Here is a 25,735-nt window from a genome sequence, read left to right on the forward strand (position 1 = left end):
TAATCAAAATGGGATCTGCTAGTTTTATCAACTGTAAAGTTACTATTTTTCCCTTTGTAATTAACTAATAATTTGGGAGTAGGTATTTTAAGACTATATTGATTTTTTTCTCATCTAACTCTCACAACCTCTTTACCAACCATTGATGTTCCTTAGCTGAATTAATGTATATTCTGATGTTTGTTAAAGTTGGATAATGGATGTTTTTAACATACAGCCATCCTTTTTTTTAAAAAAACAATCCTTTCTTTATGGCTCAACACATTATTCCAGGCTTATCTTGTACTTCTCTGTCCCACTCCTAGAATCAGCCAATTTTACAAACAGCCCTGGTTACTCCCAGTGAAGAAGGGTACTTAGAAACCAAGATCTATCTGCCAAGTGTGCTCTTTTGTTATTGGGACGTTGTAGCTCCCAAATCATCTCAGTGTGTAGAATTTGCTCAGAAATTGTTTTCTAAATCACATTCCTGGCAAAGGAAGCTCCTTGTAGAAGTGGCTGAACACACACACACATGCACGCACACACACACACACACACACCACCTTCACTTCTTTTCTCTATTCATCTATGTACATAAGACCAGAGTACCCCCAATAACCAATCATCAGCCCAGGGTCATTCTAATTTTTGCCTTTTCCCTATCTCTTCTCCAAAGGTGAAATAGCTATATTAGCCATGCTAACCCTACCAACTTTGCAGAAATGAATCATCCATCACTGCCCCCACTCCTTTATTTAAAACTGTCCTTACTCTGATCAGGTTCTAATACTCCTCTCTGGGTTGCTGTTTCTGTTTTAAAACAGGCACATCCTTTTCACACAGCCAGGGCTCCAACACTGAACCACTGAAGATCCCTTAACTCCATTTCACTCCCTTCAGGATCTAGCACCCTATGCCAGGCTGCTGTGCCCTACCCCATTCACATACAAATGCCTACCTTGCTCAGAGGTAGGACTTAATTATTCAGGAGGGAAAAAAAGGAAGGAAAGAAGGAAGAAAGGAGGGAAGAAAAAAATATTTTTGATGCAAAATAATTTAAAATGTAGCTTTTCCTTTTTTCACTGAATATGTAGTACAAAATTTCATGCTAAATTTTGCCTGTTTTAATTTATTGCTCTTTGGGAACAAAGTAATATGTTACAGTATAAAATAAAATAAGTCAAATAAGATTGACCTTTTACTAGGTCAAATAGGCCAATGACATATTGAATGGTGGTATTAACATATATTTTGAAATATTTAAATTTCGATATAATGTTTCTCATAATATTTCATTTAAAATCACATTATACTTTTAGTGTTTCAATTCTGTAGGAAAGATTTAATTTTATAAGCATTAAATAAAGTAGTCTGCTCAAAGGAATCATATTCATAAATACTGATATTTAAAGGTATGTTTCCCACCTAAGATACAGTGTCTAATTCATTTTTATATCTTCATAACAATTTCAGTTGAATATATATTTTCTGAAACAAAATTTTAGCCTGTATTAGTCACAAAATTTTGGAATATGAGGATAATTGTAGTATTTGAGAAATATTTCCAGTAACATAATAACTCTTATCTTGAATGAACATTTTCTGTTTTTTATTATGGTGGGAAAGAGGGAAACTCACTAATTTCATATCTTCATTAGAAAGATATGTATAAAATATATTTTTTAATGAAAAATACTACTGTAAGTAATGTGAGATATGAAGGTACACAGACATTAGTATTTCCTTGAATTTAATAAGATTGTTTAAATATCAACAGTATAATGCTCTATTTTTCATATTTTCTTATAATTATGAACTCTCAAAAACTGAAAAAAAATATTTGGTCATTTATCAAGTTTTACCTTATAGAAAACTGGGTCATATACATTGCCTCATAAAAAAAGGCAATATATAACAGTACATCAGTATTAATATAATTATACATAAATATATATAGTAATATAATAATCATATGTCTAGTTATTATTTATAAAAAGTTCATACTAATTACAAGAACATTGCCTAATTTACTAAGGCTTGGAATTAATATGAGTAATGGATTTTTCTCACCATTACAGCTGATACTTCAATTTACTGTCAATGAATTTGATGTGACTTAACATGTTTCATTTTCCTAGAATTTAATTTGCTTGTATTATGGTTTATTCAGATGCCTAAATGTGTAGCATCTACTTCCAATGACTTTCACTGAGATTAGTTTTCTAATGACTTCCTGGCAGACAGTGCACAGTGGTTTATTTCCTTCCTTATTTCATCCCTCCGGCCTCCTTTCCCTTCTATCTTTACCTCTCATCTTAACTTTTTCCTTCTTGTTTCCTTCCCTAAAACCCTTTCACACAATCTTTCTCTCCCTTTTCCCCCAGTGTAGTAAAATAAAACTTGAATTGGAGTATAGCAGGTTTTCCAGTTACATAATAATTTGATTATTATTAGCTTTGTAAACTTTTAAAGTTCCCTTTTGAACTTTACAACTAATGATTTATTTTGCGATATATTTACAAATCAAAAGAAATAAATATCATTCATAACAATATAAAAGAATAGCTACATATTTGAACTCTGAAAAAAGTTTTAAAATATTTTCATGGAAGTTATTTATTCTATCAAAACATAAGATTACAGTAATTTTCCGATATTTCTTGACCTGGACTTAGAAGACAATAGATCACATTTTTGCATCATCTGAACTCTGCAAAGCATAAAAATGGATATTTCCAGATTCCTAATCAGTCTTGTAAAACATAATGGCAAATTCTATAACTATATGTGCTTGTATATATTCACATAAATATAAATAAAAACATATCAGGGTTTCTGGTTAAAGTAAATTTTAATCTACATGATATTATTTTTATATCTTTAAGTTTTAAGGGAAGAACTGGAATGCTTTTATATATACAAAATGAAATATTTCAGTAAGTTACATAACTCTAAATTTTCTATTTAGCTTAAAAATAAGGTTACTATTTGTTCTTTCAAATTTAGAATTTTAAAATAGATTAATTTCATTTTCTCTAAAGATATCTTTTGTTTTTATTTTCTGACAAGATTCTTACTTTACATGAAATGTAATTTGATGTCTTAAGACATACGTTTCCTACTTCTTTCATAGATGTGTCATATATAAAGTTAGGGGAATTAGAATCAGGGTTAAAATTAATCTTGAAGTCCTCACTATATATCAGATTCAACTGTTCTAAATTTTTAAGCAGCAGTTCTTTGTTTCTAATAATAACCTGTATCAGGATTATCAAAATATAAACTCTATTTGCTTCCAGAAATATTTTATGAATTCTCAGAAATTACTGTGCTATACTTACCAGCCAAAGCAAGAATATATTCTTGAAATCTTGTTCCTATATGGTTAGTGGCTGTGCAATTATATCGTCCAAAGTCATTGTCAGATGTAGGTGCAATCTAAAATAATTATAATAATAAAAATTCACAATTTTAAAACAATATCACAGAAATTTTAAAATAGCCTCTAGCATGCCTTACCATCTTTACACATATTCAATTATTCACAACTCCCTGCCGTAATTGTTTTTTGTGTCCTTTCAAGATGTAATCCATGGATCTGTACTACCCATAGGCCCAGGTAAATTATAGTCTACTAATTTATTAAGTAAATGCCAGTATTTTGTTACATATATTGAATAGAAAAATCATTAGATATTTACCTATGAAAGTTCAGAAAGTAGTACACAGTTTGGAAAATATGTATTCTATAATTGCTACAGACCTGACTTTGAAAATAGGAATCTTGTACTAAAAGCATTGTTAACTCTTTGTTTTCTAGGTTGTAGCCTAAGATCAGGCAGATTTAAAGTTAAGAAAGGCTCGAAATATGTCAGCTTTCTCTTCCTCTTATGACTTTATTGAACATAAAATACTAACAAAAGACGAGGACCCATTGAAAAGAAAAATCTTTCCAGGAAGGCATTTTGCAAGGAAATACTGCCCTTGTGTAGCAATTCCTGTAGATAGGCACATTATCTTGATATCTAATAACAGTATCTTGCCTCCATTTCTGTTCAATTCCTATAATTCTCTTTCAGTTTAGGTGGAAAATAGCTGACCTCAGTCCTTACACATTTGAAATCCATAATTAAGTTAACATTCTGGGATTCTATTGCTGAATGGTGGGACCAACCCTGTAATTATAATGTACCGAAATTCTGAAGTATCAATTCAGAAAAGAGATTTGATGATAGTAAAGATATAATTTTCAATCCCAGTTACTATTATTAAGAGAGAATATGCTTACAACAAGAGTTGCTGTTAATTTCAAGTCTGTCCCCAAAGGGGGAAATGGTTTTGTGATAATGGGAGGCTATTAACTAAAAGTGCAATTTTGAGGTCCATTGAAGATGATAATTCTGAAAGAGTACAAAAAAGCTGTGTCATTCATCTTCTAGTCAGCTGTCCATCTAGGAATAGATCATACGTTTAAGGACTAGAGGCTTAAACAGCTCTTATATAAGTACTTCTAACTGACTAAAATATTCATTTTTCATACATTCAGGTTTTAATAAATTAGGTTAATTTAACTCTAAAATAATTTTACTACTGAGAAATGAATTTGACCAAAAAAATGTCTTTATTCTACAGGCATATGAGAAAGTCATTTGTATACCCCATAGGGAAGAATGTGTACTGAATCAATGCAACGCAAAGACAGGATGGCCGTGACAAAGAATCCTGACTATTGCACAGCTCCTCAAGATTAATGAAGTAACGTAAATATACCTATTTTAACTGGAATAAAACTTTAAAAAGCTCAATTCAGTTGTTTTTTCTGTTCCTGGGAGTTTGCCTATCAAAAGATAAAAGCTTTATAATTCTATCTGAAATAATTTCTTTATCGTGTTTTATGATTAACAAATACAGAAAATACCCCTAGTAGCACAGACTATTAAAAACACACAGATCTAGACACCTGGGCCAAATCATGTGCCCTGCAGTATATCTGGTGTATTCTAGGAAAGCAGTAAAGTCCAATAGTGGTTGTACACCCAATTCCAGCACAGTGAAATAATAGATAATTTTATCAAAATAATATACAACAAAGATACATAATATATATTTATTTTAAATATTTAAATGTTTAAAATATGCAAATTATTGTTGATATTTATCTAATAAGTGCTATAAACATCTACTTATGATACCACTTATTCATATTTTAATATGCAGTCAAAATAATTCAAGTTTACTTCAGATGTTGGGCTTTGATAGAATATAACAGAATAACAAATGTGGTTTTGAACACCAAAATATAAACTGAGAGTACAATGTTAATAAAGGAGTTTGCAAGTCTTTTTCCTAAACCTTCAAAAACTTGATTTCCTCTTTCTGTATATTCCATGGTGAGAAAATCATTTATTTAACAGTTAGCACCTTTACTCAGGGCAAGGAACAATACAGATGATCCAGAGCAGAATATTATTCCAATCTACCTATTAGAAACCTCCTGCATCAAATTTTGTTCATATATTGAAAGTTGTCCTCTTACCTCAGGGGAGTGCCTAGGCAAAACAAATGAACAAAGTTGGATGTCCTTTAGAAATGCATTTATTGGCAATAACCCAAAGGATTTATAGACTGTTTTGTTACTTTCAAAAAATCGTAAATTAAAAAATGAGTATATGTATTTAATCAAAGAACCTCAGTTTTCTGCTATGGTTAAATACCTAAAATTTCAATGGAATCTGGCCAAAGTCTTTGTGAAATTGAGCTCCCTGTCAATTTGCCAATAGTTCTTCTAATATAGATACAAAAAAACAAACAAACCAAAAAAAAAAAATTAAATTGAAATAGCTTTAGACAAAGTGGCTTAATTACCAAACAGTCAGCTATCCAAACATTTGGGGGAAGTGATAGCTAAATCATTCTATCAACTAAATGTTTCACTAAGTCCATTTATCGGGTGGAAGTGTTAATATGGCACCAATGTGAATACCTTTAAGTTAATGTGGTATGGATCTCAAATGTTATTCGAAAACATGTATCTTTAAAATTTATATATATTGAATTAGTAGAGAAAATGTAGCATCTTTTTAGCTAAAAAGGTTGTTTCAGGAAGATTCCTAATTGTTATGAAAGCATCATAAATTGGGAGGCTTGATGATCATTGTCATAGACTTATATAAACTTTGGAAATTGATATACACACACATAATCTGCAATTATTAAATTAAAGGTATTGTATTCAAACAGAATTTAAAGGCCAGGCACTTGGCAGTATAAAAACAATTATCTACAATCTTAATGTAAAATAATAAAAAAAAATGAGGCAATGAACAAGTAAATCTGGTTTATTTAGGAACGTGTAAATATGTAGCCAGTAGATAGCATTTATATATACCAGCCTAAGGAGCAGGAAGGTGTAACCACAGACTCAGTGTCCAGTAGCAACACTGAAATTAAACATTTGGCACTCAATAACTGACAAATTACTCATTCTTTCTCCCTATATTTTTCCTGATATAATTGTGGTTTTTTTCCAAAAATAAATTCATGAAAAATAATGGCTTTTGCTATATACCCATATTACTATATAAGTAGTGAGACATTAACCATCAACGAACCATAATCCAAATGTATAAAATTTCCCTCGAGTAAGTAAACATGAAATATATACAATAGGGTATATGTGTATTATAGGATAGAAATATATATTATATATTAAGATACTAAGATATTTAAACATGTTCTAAAATAGTAGATAACTGCTAAAGTAATACAATTTGTTGATATGTACATGAAGACTTACCTCTAATATTATTTTTCTCCCTGCACTATATGTCTTTAAATTAGTGGTGTTTTTAGCTGGCAAGACTAATTTCTCTCTTCTCCAATGAACTGATGCTGGTGGATTAGATTTCACATCACAGCTTATATTGATTGGATTTCCTTCCCAAGAGTAATAAATTGTTTGGTTTGATATGAACTTGGGAGCATCTGTAAAGCAATATAATATAACATTACAGACCTTTTATTTAAGAGAGTCATTTAATTAGTATAAACAATAGTAATCATTACTGACTACAAAAAGAAGCCACAACAATTCTAATTTCACATATTTAATATGTGATATCAGAAATAATGAAAATATATCATTTGACTGTTTCATCAAATCATTTTAATATTAATATAAAAATATTCAGTCAGCCAATTATTAAAATATGAAATATTGACACTCAAAGTTGTTTGCTTTTAATAATCTGACAACAATTTCCATGAAGTAAATTAATGGCTCTCTACATATGTGAAATATATTTCTGAAACAACTCATAAAGTGAGAGTTTAGGATAAAACAAAATTTGTGGTCTTGTGTCATTTTTTTAACTTTGTCCTAGTCATATAATTTCTTCTATAAAACATTTTAAGGCAGATATAAAATCTAAATTGAAATGGCAATATCACAACTAAACAACAAATATTTTCCTGAAATGTCATTTCCAGTTTTTAATAACCAGGTATGTTTAATTTAATTTGAATATTAATCAGTTTTTATAATGCTGTGTCAACTGTCAGGTCCCTACACCAGACCTCTGTAATGATAGGTAAGAGAAAATAGAAAATACATTATAAATGCATTATATCATTTTATTGAAGAAACCTAATTTTGAAGACACAGACACGGTTTTTAGTCGTGTTCCATTCAAGAACTATGACATAGCCCAAATGCCAAGCAACCATAACTTCTCTGAGTCTCAATATCTTGACTGTATAATTGAGAGAATTCATTTTACAAATTTCTACATAACATACTCTTAAGTGGTAGCTAAAACGTTGCTGGTATTTATACTGATTATTGTTGCTACTAATATTAACTATTTAAAACTTAATATCCCTCATAAGTTATCAATTTCAAACTGCCTAAATTAAACCTTTTGTTTTACTACTCAAATTACTTAAAGATGATCTTCTACCAATTTTGTTATATCAACAGATTATATATCAGATATGTAATATAAGAATTATAATCTCCAGTACAAATGCACAAATAATTATTTAAATATTATTGTCCTATACATGTTTTACTGTATGTTTTAAATGCCAATCTCACATAGAAGCATGAAATGTTTATTGAATGCTTTCTATATAATAATAAGCTTATACATTTTATTTCATTTCATCTTTTTCATGACTTTGTGAGGAAGGTGTTACTTTGTCATAAGCATGAGGGATCCGGAGTAAGAGCTATCAAGCTTATTCTAGTACAAAGTTGTAGGCGTGGTATGTGAATCTGGGGCAATTTTTACTAGGGTCCACTGAATTTCTATTCAACCCAGGAATATTATAATATTCACTGCTAGCAATGTGTTGGTGATGCGGACTTTATCATACATTATTGAGGAGAATATATTTGGGACAATTCCGCAGGAACACAAAAGCCTTAAAAAAACTTTGTAATCTTGATTCTGCAAACTAGTCTTAGATATCTCTCCAGAGAAATAAGTAGAAATATTATCAAATGTTAATATAAAGGACTTTTAGCACATTGTTACTTTAAAAACAAAATCTCAAAACAACTTAATGTCCCACAAAAGAGGGTCAGATAAATAGTGACACATATTGGCATTTAAGTGTGCTAATATTACACAGATGTATCTGCTTATGGTTTTCCCTTAGCTGCAATGTGTCTGTCCTTCCCTTTACCTGGCTGCGTTCAAAACTAAGCTCCACGCTAACTTAACATAGCCTTTCCACAACCTTCAATTGTGGGTTAGTTCCCTTACTTTGTGTTCCCACAGATCCTATGTTCTCCCTCAGCATGATCATAGAAATTTGAATGATCTATTGATATATGATTGTTTCTCCACCAAATATTCTGAATCTTATGGGTTTAACAGATAAAGAAGATATGGTATATTGGGGTGGGGTCCCTGCCAGCTCCAACGCCACCCTTGCCTCAAGTCGTTTAACCCAGCTGTTAGCAATCCCACTACTGGGCATATACCCTGAGAAAACCATAATTCAAAAAGAGTCATGTACCAAAATGTTCACTGCAGTTCTATTTACAATAGCCCGGAGATGGAAACAACCTAAGTGTCCATCATCGGATGAATGGATAAAGAAGATGTGGCACATATATACAATGGAATATTACTCAGCCATAAAAAAACAAAATTGAACTATTTGTAATGAGGTGGATAGACCTAGAGTCTGTCATACAGAGTGAAGTAAGTCAGAAAGAGAAAGACAAATACCATATGCTAACACATATATATGGAATTTAAGAAAAAAAATGTCATGAAGAACCTAGGGGTAAGACAGGAATAAAGACACAGACCTACCAGAGAATGGACTTGAGGATATGGGGAGGGGGAAGGGTAAGCTGTGACAAAGCGAGAGAGAGGCATGGACATATATACACTACCAAATGTAAAATAGATAGCTAGTGGGAAGCAGCCGCATAGCACAGGGAGATCAGCTCGGTGCTTTGTGACCACCTAGAGGGTAGGATAGGGAGGGTGGGAGGGAGGGAGATGCAAGAGGGAAGAGATATGGGAACATATGTATATGTATAACTGATTCACTTTGTTATAAAGCAGAAACTAACACACCATTGTAAAGCAATTATACTCCAAAAAAAATGTAAAAAAAAAGAGGTCCCTTCAGGAGTTCTGGCCGCTGACTAACGGCCCGACCCCAGCCGGGACCTCCTGGTAAGACTATAACTAGTGATGTTTGTACAACCAAAGACTCTATTTTGTGCTTTAAGGAGAATAAAATTGACTACGTTTAAAAAAAAAAAAGAAGATATGGTATTGAGATATATATATATATATATATATATATATATATATATATATATATATATATACAAAATGAAATATAACTCAGCCATAAAAAAATGAAATCTTGCCATTTGTGACAACATGTATGAACCTAGAGGGTAGTATGCTAAGTGATGTAAGTCAGACAGAAAAAGACAATTACCATATGACTTCACTTACATGTGAAATCTGAGAAACAAAACAAATAAACCAACATAACAAAACAGAAACAAACTCATAGATACAGAGAAAAAATTTTCAGTTGCCATGGGGAAGGAGATTAAGAGGAAGAAACTTCAAGTTATAAAATGAATAAGTCTCAAGAATGTAATGTGTGCATGGATGGCCTGAGGAATATAGACAGTAGTAATAATCTAGTAGTAATTTTTATGGTGATAATTAGACTTATCCTGGTGATCTTCTCCTGATGTGTAAAAATATCAAATCACTATGTTGTACAGCTGAAACTAATGAAATATTGTAAGTCAATTATACTTTAATAAAATAAGATTTGTCTTGGTCACAATTATATACCTGATGGCTTACACGATGTAAGATGCTTACTTGGTTCTCTAAAACTGTACATTAAATTTACTGGATATTAAACTGTCAGTTAATTTTTAATTCAGTGGTTCAGTTAAATTGAACAGAAGGTATTTTCAAGGAGAAAAGGAAAGAAAAAACTTTTTCAAGACCTGGGAAGCTTAAGTGCAAAACCTAAGAATGTATAACTAATTAGGGTGCAACCGTAAGAGAAGCCAAACTTCCCGATATTCAAAGTCAAAAGTTAAGCTATATCTATATCCATTTCTAGCTCTAGCTCTATCTATAAGATATGTTATTATTGCTTAATCTATATGAACTATAACCTCTTTAGCATTATAATATGCTAGAGAGAGTTTTATAAATAATGTATTTGCATGTAATATATATACCTCAATATGAAAATCACACACATTAATGTAACTATTAATACCTGACTCACAGTCTACTCTGTCCGCAATATAGCATCTGTGTGTATGTGTATATTATTATAACTTAACCATAAACTTAGGGCATAATTTGGCTTTTCTGTAAAAGCAAGCAATTGCCACTAATTGCTTGCCTGATGATCTCAGTGGGAATTTAATTTGGAATTACTGATGCTGCATGCAAACGTGCTACAGGCAAAACATGCTATACTGAAAGCTACATTTAAAAATGTATTTGAGGTGTGAGGCAGGAAAGTACTGATAACTCCTCTCTACAATAAAACAGAAACTAAATTCCTGTACATTGTATGCTTTATAAATATCAAACCAGTAGCAAGGCAGTCGTAGTCACTGCCACAAGGTTGGCATGTTAATGAAATCGAACAATTGATATTGGGTCACTTCTTGGAAAAGGATGTGCCTCTGGCAGAGGCAACACGTGAAGACTTCAGGCTAAACAAATGTAGCCGGATCTCGGGTTGGTAAACCCAAAATTGTAATTTTCAGAAAATTAGGCCTTTTCAGAAGAGTAAGGCTTTCACATCATGAGAGGCTTGAAATGTTGTATGGAGGAAATACATTTTGGCAGTTAAAAAGAAAAACAAAAAGCCTAGAGGAAGGAAGAGGAATATGCCATGAGTAGAACTGTGCAAAGATCAGAATTGATGAGATATATATATATATGCAGATAGGAAGATACGCATAGACAAAGTTTCACCTTGAAGTTGCATTCTTTGCATTCTTTGTCTAGGTTTTGTGCCCTGTATTCTATGCATTGGGAAAATTAATTCCTGACTACATGAACTATAAAGTTATGGAAATATCTCTTAAGGTACTGTATGTCCCCTCAATCATATTAACTTCCAAATTAAAATATTTTACAAATTATAATGAATATAAATAACTTTATTGGAAGAACAAATATTTTATCTGAGAAGAGTTGAGAAGAAAAATAAGAGAAACTTGAAAAGTAACAAATTCCAAATTTGCCATTCAAGCTCCTTACTGTCTATGTCCATGGCCTGCTTTTAGCAAGAATCCTATTAGGCCAGTTTAATAAGAATAACATTATCCTTGAAATTTAATCAAGTTCCTGTTAGTAATTTTCCATCCATTGACTCTTGTCATTCTGCTCATTGGCTATAAATCCCTACTTGTCCTTGTACTCAGAGTTGTGTTTAATCTTTCTGCTCCATTGCAGCAGTCTTGACCCCTACTGCAACAGTTTTGAATAAAGTTTTGCTTGCCATTTTTAACAAGTGTCAGAATAATTTCTCTTTGACAAAAGAAAGGGTACTCCCAAGAAAGGTAATTAAAAACAAACAAAAATACTTGCTTCCCTCTCTTTAAGAGGAAATGACAAAGACAGATCTGAAGCAAATGTGACCCTGATAAGAACCATTGAGTTGTTTTCTGTAATTTTGTACATGTGAAGTGTTTGTTAGAGTTAGAATTATTTTTTAAATGTATCACACACACAATAAAAAGTATACCCCAACCAGACTTTCAGACAGGAAAGATGGGAGATTTATACCCAACTGAGTGAATTCACCAAGTTCTCATTGCAAGAAGAAGAGATCTTTGTATTTATAGTATCTAAATGTGAACCAAGCTAAACTTGCAACACTTGTGCACACGGTCATTATAAGTTCTGCAGAACTGGACAGATCTCATAAGATCTAATATCTGGAAAGGAACATGGGAATCTTTATTTTACATACGAGAAACTTTGTTCTGGGATACTTGGAAAGGCTGTGGCAGAGCCAAGATCACAGTCTGGCTCTTTATATTCATTTCATGAAATCATACCGCTATGCCAGTTATTATATTACTAAGTATAAATATATTCTCAGGGACTAGTTTCTATAGATCATTAACAATGTTACTCAACATTGGAATTAATGTTTGAAGTGATTATACCAAGTAACCAAGGAAGCATTTTATTATGTCCTGTATACTATATTTAAGCAATAAAGTAAACATTTAATGCAGATTAGAATGATTTTAGTGAAAACACTGCACATTAGTACACCCACTTATGTCCAGGTGATGCCAAGAATGTGAGATAATTAAAATCATCAGTTTTCCAATTTCCATGCTGATGTACAAGAAGCTAAGATATAAAAAGAAATATATTCTGGGGAATGCCAGTCATTTTCCCCACCCTGGATTTTATGGCTAGAACCATGTTTTGGCAAAATATTCTTGAATAAACAGTGCTTAGATAAAAACTCAGGAAAATTAATCTTACATATGAAAAAATATAATCTAAAACTAGAGTAGGAGAAAGAGAAAGAGGGAGAGGGAGGGAGGATGGGAAGAAAGGAGGAGGAAAAGAAGAACCAGGACAAGAAGACAATAAAATATATTTTCGCCTAGTTGTATAATTTACATTTTACAAATATTTCCTGATTTCATTCTATGTTCTCTTCTGGGTATTGGGAATCAAACATTGAACATGAAAGAGAAGCTTCCCTCACCATCTTGGAGTTTTACTCTATTATATATGTTCTCTCAAGATTATTTATTTTATAACTGAAGGTAACCTGAGATAATTCACAGGTATGTTTACATCAATCTCAGCAACAAGACACAAAAAACTGAAATAAAAAACTATAAGTTTAAGATTGTGAGCAGAGAGATAACACATTGTTTCCACATCAGAAAGTCAAAGACAATCCCCTAGATTCCAGTTTGGTAACTTTAATATACCATCTATTTTGAATTAATAAGAAATATAATCTAGTGTATAAAGTTAATTTGGTTACTGCTTATATACAATATTTGTATTTCAAAGGTAATTTTAAAATAGTGCTGTCTAGCTTTCTTGTGATTAAGAAATTATGAATATGCTAACTCATAGTACTTTTGCTCTTGATCATGACAAGTAAACTCTTGCACTAAAACAACAACAACAACAAAAAAAAACGATTGCCTAAAGTAAATGGAAACTATCATCTGACAGCTCAATAAAAAATAAATTTCATCCCCAAGTGGGCATATTTACTAATATCTTAAAATACAATTGCCTTTTAAAACACTTAATTATATTTTTTATTTAAAAATGAATTTACTATATAATTTTTACATCAAGAAAATTCACAGGAATTTCCCAAGTAGAGCTCAATATTCAACTTATTAGGATATTGATTAATAAATTAGGTTATTATCTGTTTCCAAATCACTGTTGAAACATTAAGATGTGAAAATATATTACATTGCTTTCATCATTGTTAATTCCAACATGTGCTGGGCAATCGCCAATTTGAGTATGGTGTCTTCATATCTGAACCTGATAGTTACAGTTTATAGTTATTTTGTTAAATTATATTTCACATGTATTTTACTTGAGTATATACTGCCCCTATTAAAAGAATGCTCTAGACTATAATGAAGACTAAGGGGATTTTGTTAATAAAAATACCATACATAGGATATAGCAAAAAATGCTAGATATAGCTGCAAAAATATCTTCCATATTCTAAAAATGTCAAACATAAATACTAGCATGTTCCTCATTCTGCACCTTTCTCAGCAGTGAAATTCTGATTCTTTCATATGTAAACGAATATATATGTATATTTGTATATTCATATATATATATATGAATTCATTCTACAGTGAACACAAATATGCATTATTTCAGGGGAATTTTGAGTTACCTGTTTTATTTTTTGGGAGACATTAATTATTCAGAATTAAATTGTAAATGCCTTAATTTTCATGTTTTAAAAATTTAAGTCACTGCACATGAAGTAATATGCTTGAGAGAAAAAAAACAGTATTATATTTTTTCTTATGTTTTCAAGAAAGCTAAACTCATCTTTAATTCTGACAGTATAGTGGTATCATATATTGTACTCGATTCCTTAAACAATGGCCTTATTTTTATTTGAATTTCTAAATTAGATCCATGTTACCATGAAAAGGGTGATGCAATTCTGTTTTTTCTACATACCTTACTCTTACAATAACTGGTTTAAAATTTAAGTATTCTCTATAGGATATTGAGAGTAATTTGCATTTTGTTTATGTTTTGGTTGTATTTGGTTTGATATTTTAACTGTTTATTTTTCCATTTATTCCATCATCCATTTCAAACACTGCTATCATAAGGTGCCTTGCACAACAAAATAGTAAAAATTTTCTAAATATTAATGATTGAACTGATTACACATTTCTAATCAAAATAATATCAAAGTTTGTGTCTACTGACACTAAGCCCTTAGCAAATGCTGGATATAATTGTTTAGCTATAAAGGTTTTGTCACCCTGGCTTTTCCTCAACAGCGTATTTTGAGTTTATAGGGGAAAGAATCAGATGCCTAAGGCTTCCTCTTAAAGATTCTGAATGTGAACCTCTGGGAAGGGCAGCCATTGCACTAATTATCCAAAATTATTATTGTGTGTCTATTTTATACTAAGCACTGTTTAAGTGTGGGGAATTCAGGCCAACAGGGAATCCTTTCTAGTGGATCAGGTAGATGCAAAAATAAATAACTATACCACAAGGCAATGCATAGCACAATTGAAGTGGAATGCATAAGGTTCCTGTCTCAAAAGGCATTAGCATTGGCCCTAATTAGGATGTGCAGAGGAGGCACAGGGAAATCTTCCCAAAAGAGTATGAATTTTAACCTCTAACATTTGTGAGCACATGAAATGTGTTGAACACAGTGCTAAGTGCTTCCCATGGATTGTCACAAGTCTTACAATCAGAATCTGGACACACACACACACACAATAGTGGATGAACCACACTGGAAAAGAGAATTTTGCAGTTGCTGCTTATAAGTAAAATACTGTATTAGAAATAGCTTCAGGCCTGCCATTGAATTTAAGTTCCACCTCTGCCAGATAACAATGAAGTTACCTTTGTTTTCTGTTTATTAATTTGGACTTTAGGTTTTCTTTTCTTTCTTTCTTTTTTATTATACAATTATTGAGTTGAACTGGTTTCCTTAATCTCTAAGAATCTACTAACATAGAAAACGTGAGTCTGGCACAAATTTTAAAAATGTAGAGAGAGTTATAGTATTTATCAATATTATATTTACCACATATTGGTAAATATTATCTTTGGCAGTGAACCATATAAAAGGTGACATTTGCTTTTGGCTAGAATTATATAAATCTCTTGGGTAATGCTAATTGTTTCATGTTTTTTAGTCTCTGGTACATGTACTCATATGAATATATATATAGGTATTGAATATATTGAATATATATATATGTATTCATGAATATATAATGAAAATGAAGAATAATCCCACTTTACTAAATATCATTTTAATAAGTTAATATCTTTAAAACCAGAGAATTCACAAGAGAAAATAATACAAGAGGTCCTAGGTGGTGAAAATATTGGAAAGTAGATTATTTTTAGGCTTCCATATCTTCTACTTAATGGTTATATGATTAATAAAAATGTACATATTACTGCATAGATTGTAAGAAGGAGATTTTGTAAAATTGGATGTAAAGTGAACACAGACTTTAAAAATCAAGGAACTGTGTTCTCTTCACTATTATCACAATGGAAAGATCTAAGGAGACATTATTTAGATTTAATTAAATGGTAGCTGTATAGACTAGAGCATTTCAACATACTTCTATCCATGACCTTGACTAAATCTCTATTTAAAGTTGCCAGCCTAAGAAGAAACAGCAAAGCTTGTCAGGATCTGAATCTGTCACTTCCTCAATGTTGGAACCAGGAAACTCATATTCCAGGCACATCAGGAGACGTTAAAGAAACTTTTAAGACTGCCTTCAGACTTGATGCCGAGGTACTCCTGCTTTGATAAATGCCCTATCTTATTTTATTCCTTTCCTTTCCTTTCCTTTCCTTTCCTCTCTCTCTGTTTCTCTTTCTCTCCTTATTACTGAGACTTAGAGCTGACAGCAGTCATCACTGCATTCCTGTCACTATACAGGATTTGCTGACTTGATTGCTTGTTTAATACAATCTTTTCACCTTCTCTTGTCATTTCCTCTGAGGCTCTGAAGTCTTTTTTTCTTTTTTTCTTTTTTTCCTGAAAACACAGGGTGGTTGGTACCTGTGACCTGTTTTAGCTCTTGCTGAGTGCTAGCTGGATTCCTGAATTCTGCCGGTGCGTGAGAAGGCTGGAGCTGATCACAAAACAAAACACAAGCTGTGCGAACTGAAATATAAAAATCTTTTACTTGAATTTTTACAGCTTCATAATTAATTAAATCAGGCAGCTCACTTTACAACCTCACTATCTACAGTACTATCCATTTTGTGAATAAAATTGAAAAGCATTATTAGGGTAAGCTTTACAATCAATGAAAAATAAATTTAAGTCTTTTAAAATCATATTGTTAACATAAATATGTATGGTCCTTGTAAAACAGTATTGGGATTACAGCAAATCTGTCTTGCATGCTCTCCAGAAAATTTACAGACCTCAGTGAAAACACTGTCCTCTCTTGTAGTCATCATACTTCATGGTATAAAATTTTCAAATTTTTCTTTAATATTAAAGTTTAAGAACTACAAATACTAGCAACAATACTTTTATTTTGTAATAGAATCTTCGATTTTAAAAGTTTTGACATTCATTCCTCACCATAAATCACAGTATATAAAGATACCATTTGCTTCTCTCCATGCTATTATATATCTGGTCAAAGCCATATTCATTACCTGGTCAATTTTAGAAACCCCATCCTTACTGGCTTACTGGCCTACTAGTTTCTATTTTAAGATAATGCTTAAACCTTTCCGAAAGATTCTTTTCACACCTCTTAAATCAAAAACATTTATGATGATTTACAATGTTCGACACTAGCTGGCCTATGCCTACTTCTGTGAACTTGTCTCCATCCAGATCCAAATTAAATTTGCTCCTTAAACCCTAACCATCCCTGACTTTTTCCTGCTTCAGTCCTTTGTACCCCGTCTAATAACTTTTTTGTATACTTCATCTTAATGTGGTTGTATGTGTTCCATCCCCCTAATTAAAACATAAGTTCCATGAGAATAAGGATGATGTTGCTTTTCTCACAGTCTGTACAGCACCTGAATTTATATTTGACACTCAGTAGATACTCAGTAAATTATAGTTAACTCAATGAATGAAAACCCAGGACAAATATGTATTCTAGATACTATCACTCCATTTAACAGAGGAAGAAAAGTGTGCCAATGTTCGCTTGACTCTCCTAACATCACAGAACTTAGTACTTCAATCCTGTGTTAATCTATAGTAATACCTTGCTTTTCACAGACTCTTATTGCCTATTTTGTGAAGAAGCCAGCCCTTTAAATTAGCTAAGAATTAACTGCACATGTTTTTTCTTTTAAATGTCTAAAATACCTTGACACTTTTTTTTACACTTTTTTCAGTCATTGAATTTTCTCATTTAATTTATGCAGAAGGAAACTACCAAGGGAATGAAAACTAATATATCCTTTGGCACATTTAGAGGATAATTCAATTAATAATTTCATAGATTCAGTTCTACTGTATGTTCACTCATATGCAGAATCAGCTATGGCAATTAACTGGGTTCAGTCCATGTGTCATGGGAATTCTAATGGTTACACGGAATACTAAATTAGATGTGTGCTTACTGCCAACTAACCATAGCACTGGGTGTGCATTTTCTGTACTAAATTTGAACAGCCAAGTTATGCATAAATTTCAGCATATTTTATAACTCTGGAGTCATAAGTGTCATTTATATTAAGATATACCTATATGTGACTTCTTAGCATATGCTGGGTTTCTCTTTAATTTGTTGTTAGTGATTTAAGTATTAAATCACTGTTTAACTTTTCTACTGATCATAAGAAAAGTTTGATCATAAGTAAGGTGAATTATTCCTCCTTCTACTATTACTGTTCTTTTCTCTTGTCCTAATCTCCTTCCTCCATAAAGCATACATACAAATACTAATAAAAGTATTGTACTACTTATGGCTATTCTGTTCCCTATTGTTGCTTTATATAATTGAAATCTCCAGAAAAGACTACAGTATTTTAAAGATTATATTATTATTATTATTATGCACAATTTCATGTGTAAATTTAGGATACAAAGCTTAAGTGAATCTCTTTCATAAAAAATTCTGAATTATCAAAAGAAGGATGATTGGTCATACAGATATACAGTGTTAAAGTCATTTTACAAATAACAATAATATTAGTTTCTTCAGAATCTGATTTAGCAGTAGCACATTCTGTAACTTATGTAATTTGTGCTTATTAATGTCAAACAAATTTAAAGTTGGTCACTATCATTAAAATTGAAAAGAAAACTATCAAGTAAAATGTAAATTGTTTAGTGATTTAATTTCATGTCTAGGTTGTTAATTTTATATGAGGTAAAAATAGTTCCACAGGGCTTCCCTGGTGGCGCAGTGGTTGAGAGTCCGACTGCCGATGCAGGGGACATGGGTTCGTGCCCCGGACCGGGAGGATCCCACATGCCGCGGAGCGGCTGGGCCCGTGAGCCATGACCGCTGAGCCTGCGCGTTCGGAGCCTGTGCTCCGCAACGGGAGAGGCCACAACAGTGAGAGACCTGCGTACCGCAAAAAAAAAAAAAAAAAAAAAATAGCTCCACAAATTTAATTCATTTCTTGAACTCCCCAAGTCTATCAAACCCTGATGACTTAAAAAAAAAAATCAAAAGCAAATAAAAACACTTCCACTATTGTATCTTAAAGTCCTTGATTGTGCATTCTAGAACGTTGCTTATTTTATGCATAATGCAATGACTAGGTCACAACAATAGAAAACAAGCAAGAAAAACTCAGTATTATTGTCTTCATCATCATCACATCATCAACATCAACATCATCATCATCATCATCCTGATAAAAACAAGACTGGAAATAATGATGATGATAATAGCTAACATGGTGCTTATGACTTAGTTATTATTTTAAGCATGTTATATAATTAGCAAATTTAATCACAATGACATCACATTATTATTATCACCATTTAACCTTTAAATTTATCCCCTTTTAACTGAAAGACTGAAAAGTAAGGAATTATATAAACCTTTTCTACATCCCTTTAGGTCTCTTAATTGAAAATTGGTAACAAATTGGCACATATTTTTAACTTTCGAACAACTACAGTATTATTTAATAGGACTTAGATCACAACTTCTTTTTTTTTTTTTTTTTTTTTTTTTTTTGCGGTATGCGGGCCTCTCACTGTTGTGGCCTCTCCCGTTGCGGAGCACAGGCTCCGGATGCGCAGGCTCAGCGGCCATGACTCACGGGCCCAGCCGCTCCGCGGCATGTGGGATCCTCCCGAACCGGGGCACGAACCCGCGTCCCCTGCATCGGCAGGCAGACTCTCAACCACTGCGCCACCAGGGAAGCCCTAGATCACAACTTCTTTCTGCTTAACTATTGTTTATGTTGACAAATATTTTATATCTTTAATGCATACTTAATTAGAACACTATTTTACTTAAAGGGGTGATAAACTATCATCAAAATTTAATTTTTTTACATAATCGAGCAAAATAATTTGTGCCAGATGGAATAAATAAAGCAATTCAAGTTATGATTAGAAATGAATCATATGTGATACCTTTTCAGAGCATTGAATCATAGTAAATAAAACCAAAAAATGTACAGCCTCTCCTAAAATAGCAGTTTATTGATATGAGTTTCCTCTTTTAACAGCATTTTTTTTTGAGCTAAAAAATGTGTACTCTTCTTTGTTTTTGGTTTCCCCACGATGAATATACTGCCAATAAATATAAAGCGGCTGGTCCTATACTATTATGTATAACATTTATATTACAAATAATTGATAATTTTAAAAATCAGTTAAATTAAATTAGATTTAGAAGTCAGTTAAATTAAATTAAAAGTATATAGAAGCAAGAACCCATTGTAAACCATAGTGTGAATGAAAAACACCATAGATAACAAAAATTAATCAAGGAAGCATTTTCTTAACCTTTTTTGTTTATTTTAAAAAGTTTATTGACAGTTTAATTAAATAGGTAACCACATAGTCTCTCAGTCACCTACAATTTTAATTCACCAAGTGAACAAATCTGTGAAAGTGACTTTGATTTTGCTTTCCCAAAGTAGAACTCTAAACTTAGAAAAAAAAAAAAACAAAGTAAACATTTTAGAATGTCTATTACATGCAAAAACATCTTTGGGATTTCCCCAAGAGCTTCCGAAAAATCACAAATATGTGTTTCTTTTTTCTTCAGAATAAAGAGAGATGTTAGAAAAAATTAGGTTTGTCTCTGTGGACATTACATTATAGTGGAAAAGTTTTTACTCGTTCTGGGAAAGAACATGTAGTTGTGTGAAATCAAAACATTTTAAATAAAATTTCAAAATAAATGTGCATATATTCAAATGAAATTTTTATCTTGGTTTATTAGGATATGAGCTGGAATTTTTACACATCTAATTATTATTTTTGAGTAAAGACCTAATATAAAGATCTTTTTTAAATGAATAAAATAAGCAATCATATTGAGGAATATTGCTCAGGGCAAGAAAAATGTTTAAATCAATTGTTTTAGCACTGATGACTCAAGAGTACTGGAAACAAAAATCAGTCATATTATGAAGTCTGAGAAAATCACAGAAAAATATAAAAGTATCAAAAATAGGCTAGCTTTTATGGTATTGAACTGACTGCATTGGTAATTGCTCTTATTACCTTAAAAGACTTTTTTAGGAGGTCCAAGAAAAATCAAAATTTCCTAAACAAACAGGATTGTCATGGAATTATTTGTATCTAACAAGAACTATTTGAAATTCTACTGCTTATGAAGCATTATGAGATACTAATAGTGATAAAAATAATTGTTTAAAGAGGTTAATTGCTCTTATCAAGGCTTCATCTTCATCACCGGGACAGAAACAGTTTATCTTGTCATCAATCCTAAAGGAGAGAGGACATTTTACTCCAGATGACCATATAAATATGAAATAAAGGGATATATCTGAATAAACAGAGTACGTCAAATGAGCCATATAGGTTTTAAAATTGCATAGATACTGAATCAATATTATGTGATTTTCAGGTTCCACTTCTTTAAGATACTGTGGAAAATTTTACATTTCTAAGAGGATTTTTTTTCTTTATTGTATAAAAGAACTGCTTTTATACAACTGCTCAGTTGTATAATCTCTATGACACATATTTAATTATAGGTGCATTAAATTATATGTTGTCTTATACTTTCTAAGCTGTTCCATATAAGTAGATTCCAGCTTCCTAGATATATTGCAATATTTTATATCTTTCAAATATTTTGAATCTTTGAAAGGCACTATTAATACACTATTTCTAGTGTTATAAAATAAATATTATGAAATCAAGTAATTATTATGAAGCTTCTTAGATGAAGATACAAAAGTGTCATTTACATATTTAATGTCTTTAAAACAACTTCTTGAAAAGTATGTTGGTTTTTCTTATTCCATATGCGATGACTATACAAGCAAGTCTAAAGCAATTTAGAGAAATGTGTAAATATACGTATTTTTACAACCAAAATATTATTTTAAAATTAACTATCTGAAATTTCACTCATAGGCATGAACTTCAGATACGGCTTATTTTATTCAGTGAATATTCTCTCCAAAAGCCCTCCCAGTAGGACAGGAGTGCATTTCCCTGCTGGATTGATGTTAGGCTTAACCATGCGACTTTTTGAATGTGACACGAGCAAACACTTGAAATTTCCTTACATTATTCAGTTGTCCTCTTGTGCTTCTGCCATCACCATGGTGTAGCCTTCTTCCATACCGTTGCTGCCTCTTCGGTCTGGTTTCAAGTGTTACTGGACTCATAACATGGAGTTAAGCACTGCTGCTTGAAGCAGAGCTCCCTATTCAAGGACCACCTGGGTCAGCCAGTTCCAGTTGAGTATGAGATTACTACTGTATGTCACTGAGTTTGGGAATGTTTATTATGTATATTTATTGTGACATTAGCTGATGATGTATCTCACTGCACTGCTTTATTTTTTTCTCCTTAGCCATTTTCACTGATTCTTATATATGTTGCTATTTTGTCTGTTTTTCTTAATATAAATTTATTTATTTTATTTATTTTTGGCTGCGTTGGGTCTTTGTTGCTGCATGCGGGCTTTTTCTAGTTGCAGACTTTTCGTTACGGTGCCCGTGCTTCTCATTGCAGTGGCTTCTCTTGTTGCGGAGCACGGGCTGTAGGCACGTGGGCTTCAGTAGTTGTGGAGCTTGGGCTTCATTAGTTGTGGCTCGCGGGCTCTAGAGTGCAGGCTCAGTAGTTGTGGCGCACAGGCTTAGTTGCTCCGTGGCACGTGGGATCTTCCCGGACCAGGGCTAGAACCCGTGTCCCCTGCATTGGCAGGTGGATTCTTAACCATTGCGCCACCAGGGAAGTCCCTATTTTGTCTTTTTTATCATTGATTTTCCTTGCTAGAATGTAAGGTTCATAAAGTCAAGTGTTTTTGTTTGCTTTATTATAATTCTACATGCTCAACACCTGAAAAAGTGCTTGGTGTGTAATACATGCCTGATAAATACTGTTGAATGAAAAAAAAATATAATTAAGATCCTAACTTTAGTATGCTTAAATTCATAAAATAGTAAGTTTAGATCCATCTTTTCCTCTTTACACATCAGGACACTAAAGCTTGGGTAATTTAAATGAGTTGACCAATGTCCTAGGATCAGACCCAGCAGATTCATTAAAATCTAAGAATAGCTTGTAATACTATGACATTTAAACATTATTTTAGTAAAGCCCAATATATAAAAAACTAGTTTACATCATCACAAACTGTGAGCTGGCTTAAGTCCATGGATAGGTATCAACAACCCATGGACAGTATGAAGAAAAGCTGTCCTTGCCTTTGCTCCACTGAAGTTAGATAATGAAATTTAGAGGATTTAAGGATTTATGGGCACAGAGTTCTGGCTGATTGGATTGAAGTTGTTGGACTGGTCTTTTTCAAGAATTAAGTACCTTAACTTTGGATGGTCATGCTATTCTGGACTATGGTGTCAGGTAATAAGTCCAGCAAGGTAAACCTACTGGCACCACATCCTAAGGAGGGGGAGGAAGGTGGGAGAGCCCTGTTATGGACTGAATGTTTGTGCCTCCACAAAATTCATATGTTGCAGTGTGATGGTATTAGGATTTGTGGCTTTGGAGAGGGGATCAGGATTAGATGAGGTCATAGGGAGGAGCTACCATGAATGGGATCAGTGCCCTTAGGACTCAGGAGAGAGCTTTTTCCTCTGCTCTACTCTCCATCATATGAGGATAGAAGTAGAAGACAGCAGTCTGTAACTGGAAAAGGTCCTCACCAGAACCCAAACATGCTGGTTCCCTGATCTCAGACTTCCAGTCTCCAGAACTGTGAGAAATTAATTTCTGTTTTTTTATAAGTCACCAGTTTATGGTATTTTATTATAGCAGCCCAAGCAGACTAAGACAGACTGTAAGCAGTCTGTCACAAGGTCTTAGCACAGTTTTCAGGATCTTCAAGAAGACACAACTGGGCTTCCCTGGTGGTGCCTTGGTTGAGAGTCCGCCTGCCGATGCAGGGGACATGGGTTCATGCCCCAGTCCGGGAAGATCCCACATGCCGCGGAGCGACTAGGCCCGTGAGCCATGGCCGCTGAGCCTGTGCGTCCGGAGCCTGTGCTCCGCAATGGGAGAGGCCACAACAGTGAGAGGCCAGCGTACCGCAAAAAAAAAAAAAGACACAACTCAGTGATGTCAGTAAAGGCTTGATATGATGTGATCGCAATGTGCAGCCCCACCCTGTGAAGTTCTGCATTAGTTCCATCTGTGAGGTGGTCTTCTCTGTCCAATACAGAAAGCTCATTCCTATGAATGAATTTTTGTATCTCCTCCAAATTGATATGTTGATCCCTAATTCTCAATGTGATGGTATTTGGAGGTGGGGCCTTTGGAAGTAATTAATTTTAGATGAAGTCATGAGAGTAAAATCCCCATCATGGGATTAATGTCCTTAGTGAAAGGAAGAGAGAGGAGGTGTATCTCCTGCGAGCATGCACCAAGGAAAGTCCATGTGAAGACATACCAGCAAAAGAGCACTCACCAGGGACCTGACAATTCTGGCATCCTGATCTCGGCCTTCCAGCCTCCAGAACCATAAGAAATAAATGGTTCTGTGAAAGCCTCCCAGTCTAAGATATTTAGTTACAGCTGCCCAAGCTAGGACATTCACTGTACTAGTGGGAAGTGAGATCATTGCGAAAGGTCTTCATTCCAGAGGAAGGGCAGAAAGCTGTGGCAAATTGGATGCAGAGACTGATATTTTGGGACAATTAGGTTAAGCAGGTGCCAGGAGGTAGTGATAAATCCAGTAGTTAAACACAATGACTATTTCATTTGTTTGTCTGATATTGGCTCATTTCTAAGATTTATCCTCTCAAGGGTTAGATATTTCCTAAAATTCCTTAACAACTTTTCATCATCATAATCTCTGAAGTACATTTTCACAAAATTTAATCTGAATCAGATTATATCTGTCAGAGACAGACAAAATGTGATAAAACTAGAGTAAGTTGGGCTTCCCTGGTGGCGCAGTGGTTGAGAGTCCGCCTGCTGATGCAGGGGACATGGGTTCCTGCCCCGGTCCAGGAAGACCCCACATGCCGCAGAGCGGCTGGGCCTGTGAGCCATGGCTGCTGAGCCTGCGCGTCTGGAGCCTGTGCTCTGCAACGGGAAAAGCCACAGCAGTGAGAGGCCCGTGTAATGCAAAAAAAAAAAAAAAAAAAAAAAAAACTAGAGTAAGTTATAGTATCTGTACACATGAAGAATGTGATATTTCAAATTTCCCCAGGAGGTCCATGTAAAGTCTGGGTTAAAATAATACAGGTGAGCGGTAAAAGATATTTTCACCTTTCTCTTTTAATGATCTATTCTTATCTTCTGCATGTAGACATAGACTTTATATTTCTTTCAGATGTTCCTTGAAATTATCATG

General features: G+C 33.1%; 1 protein-coding gene across 4 annotated transcripts in view; it reads right to left on the bottom strand.

The window, feature by feature from the left end:
- Positions 1-25,735, bottom strand: part of NCAM2 (neural cell adhesion molecule 2) — a gene marked incomplete at both ends in the record, with an annotated part of 498,781 nt that overhangs the window by 97,519 nt on the left and 375,527 nt on the right. For all 4 annotated transcript variants that reach the window (XM_082839435.1, XM_082839433.1, XM_082839432.1 and 1 more), the window contains 2 exons: positions 3,324-3,420; positions 6,779-6,966. In XM_082839435.1, coding sequence (XP_082695561.1) covers positions 3,324-3,420; positions 6,779-6,966 — 285 coding nt within the window. The remainder of the gene's footprint in view (positions 1-3,323; positions 3,421-6,778; positions 6,967-25,735) is intronic.

Source organism: Leucopleurus acutus (genome assembly GCF_964270905.1).
Source record: "Leucopleurus acutus genome assembly, chromosome: 5".
NCBI classification, from domain to species: domain Eukaryota; kingdom Metazoa; phylum Chordata; class Mammalia; order Artiodactyla; family Delphinidae; genus Leucopleurus; species Leucopleurus acutus.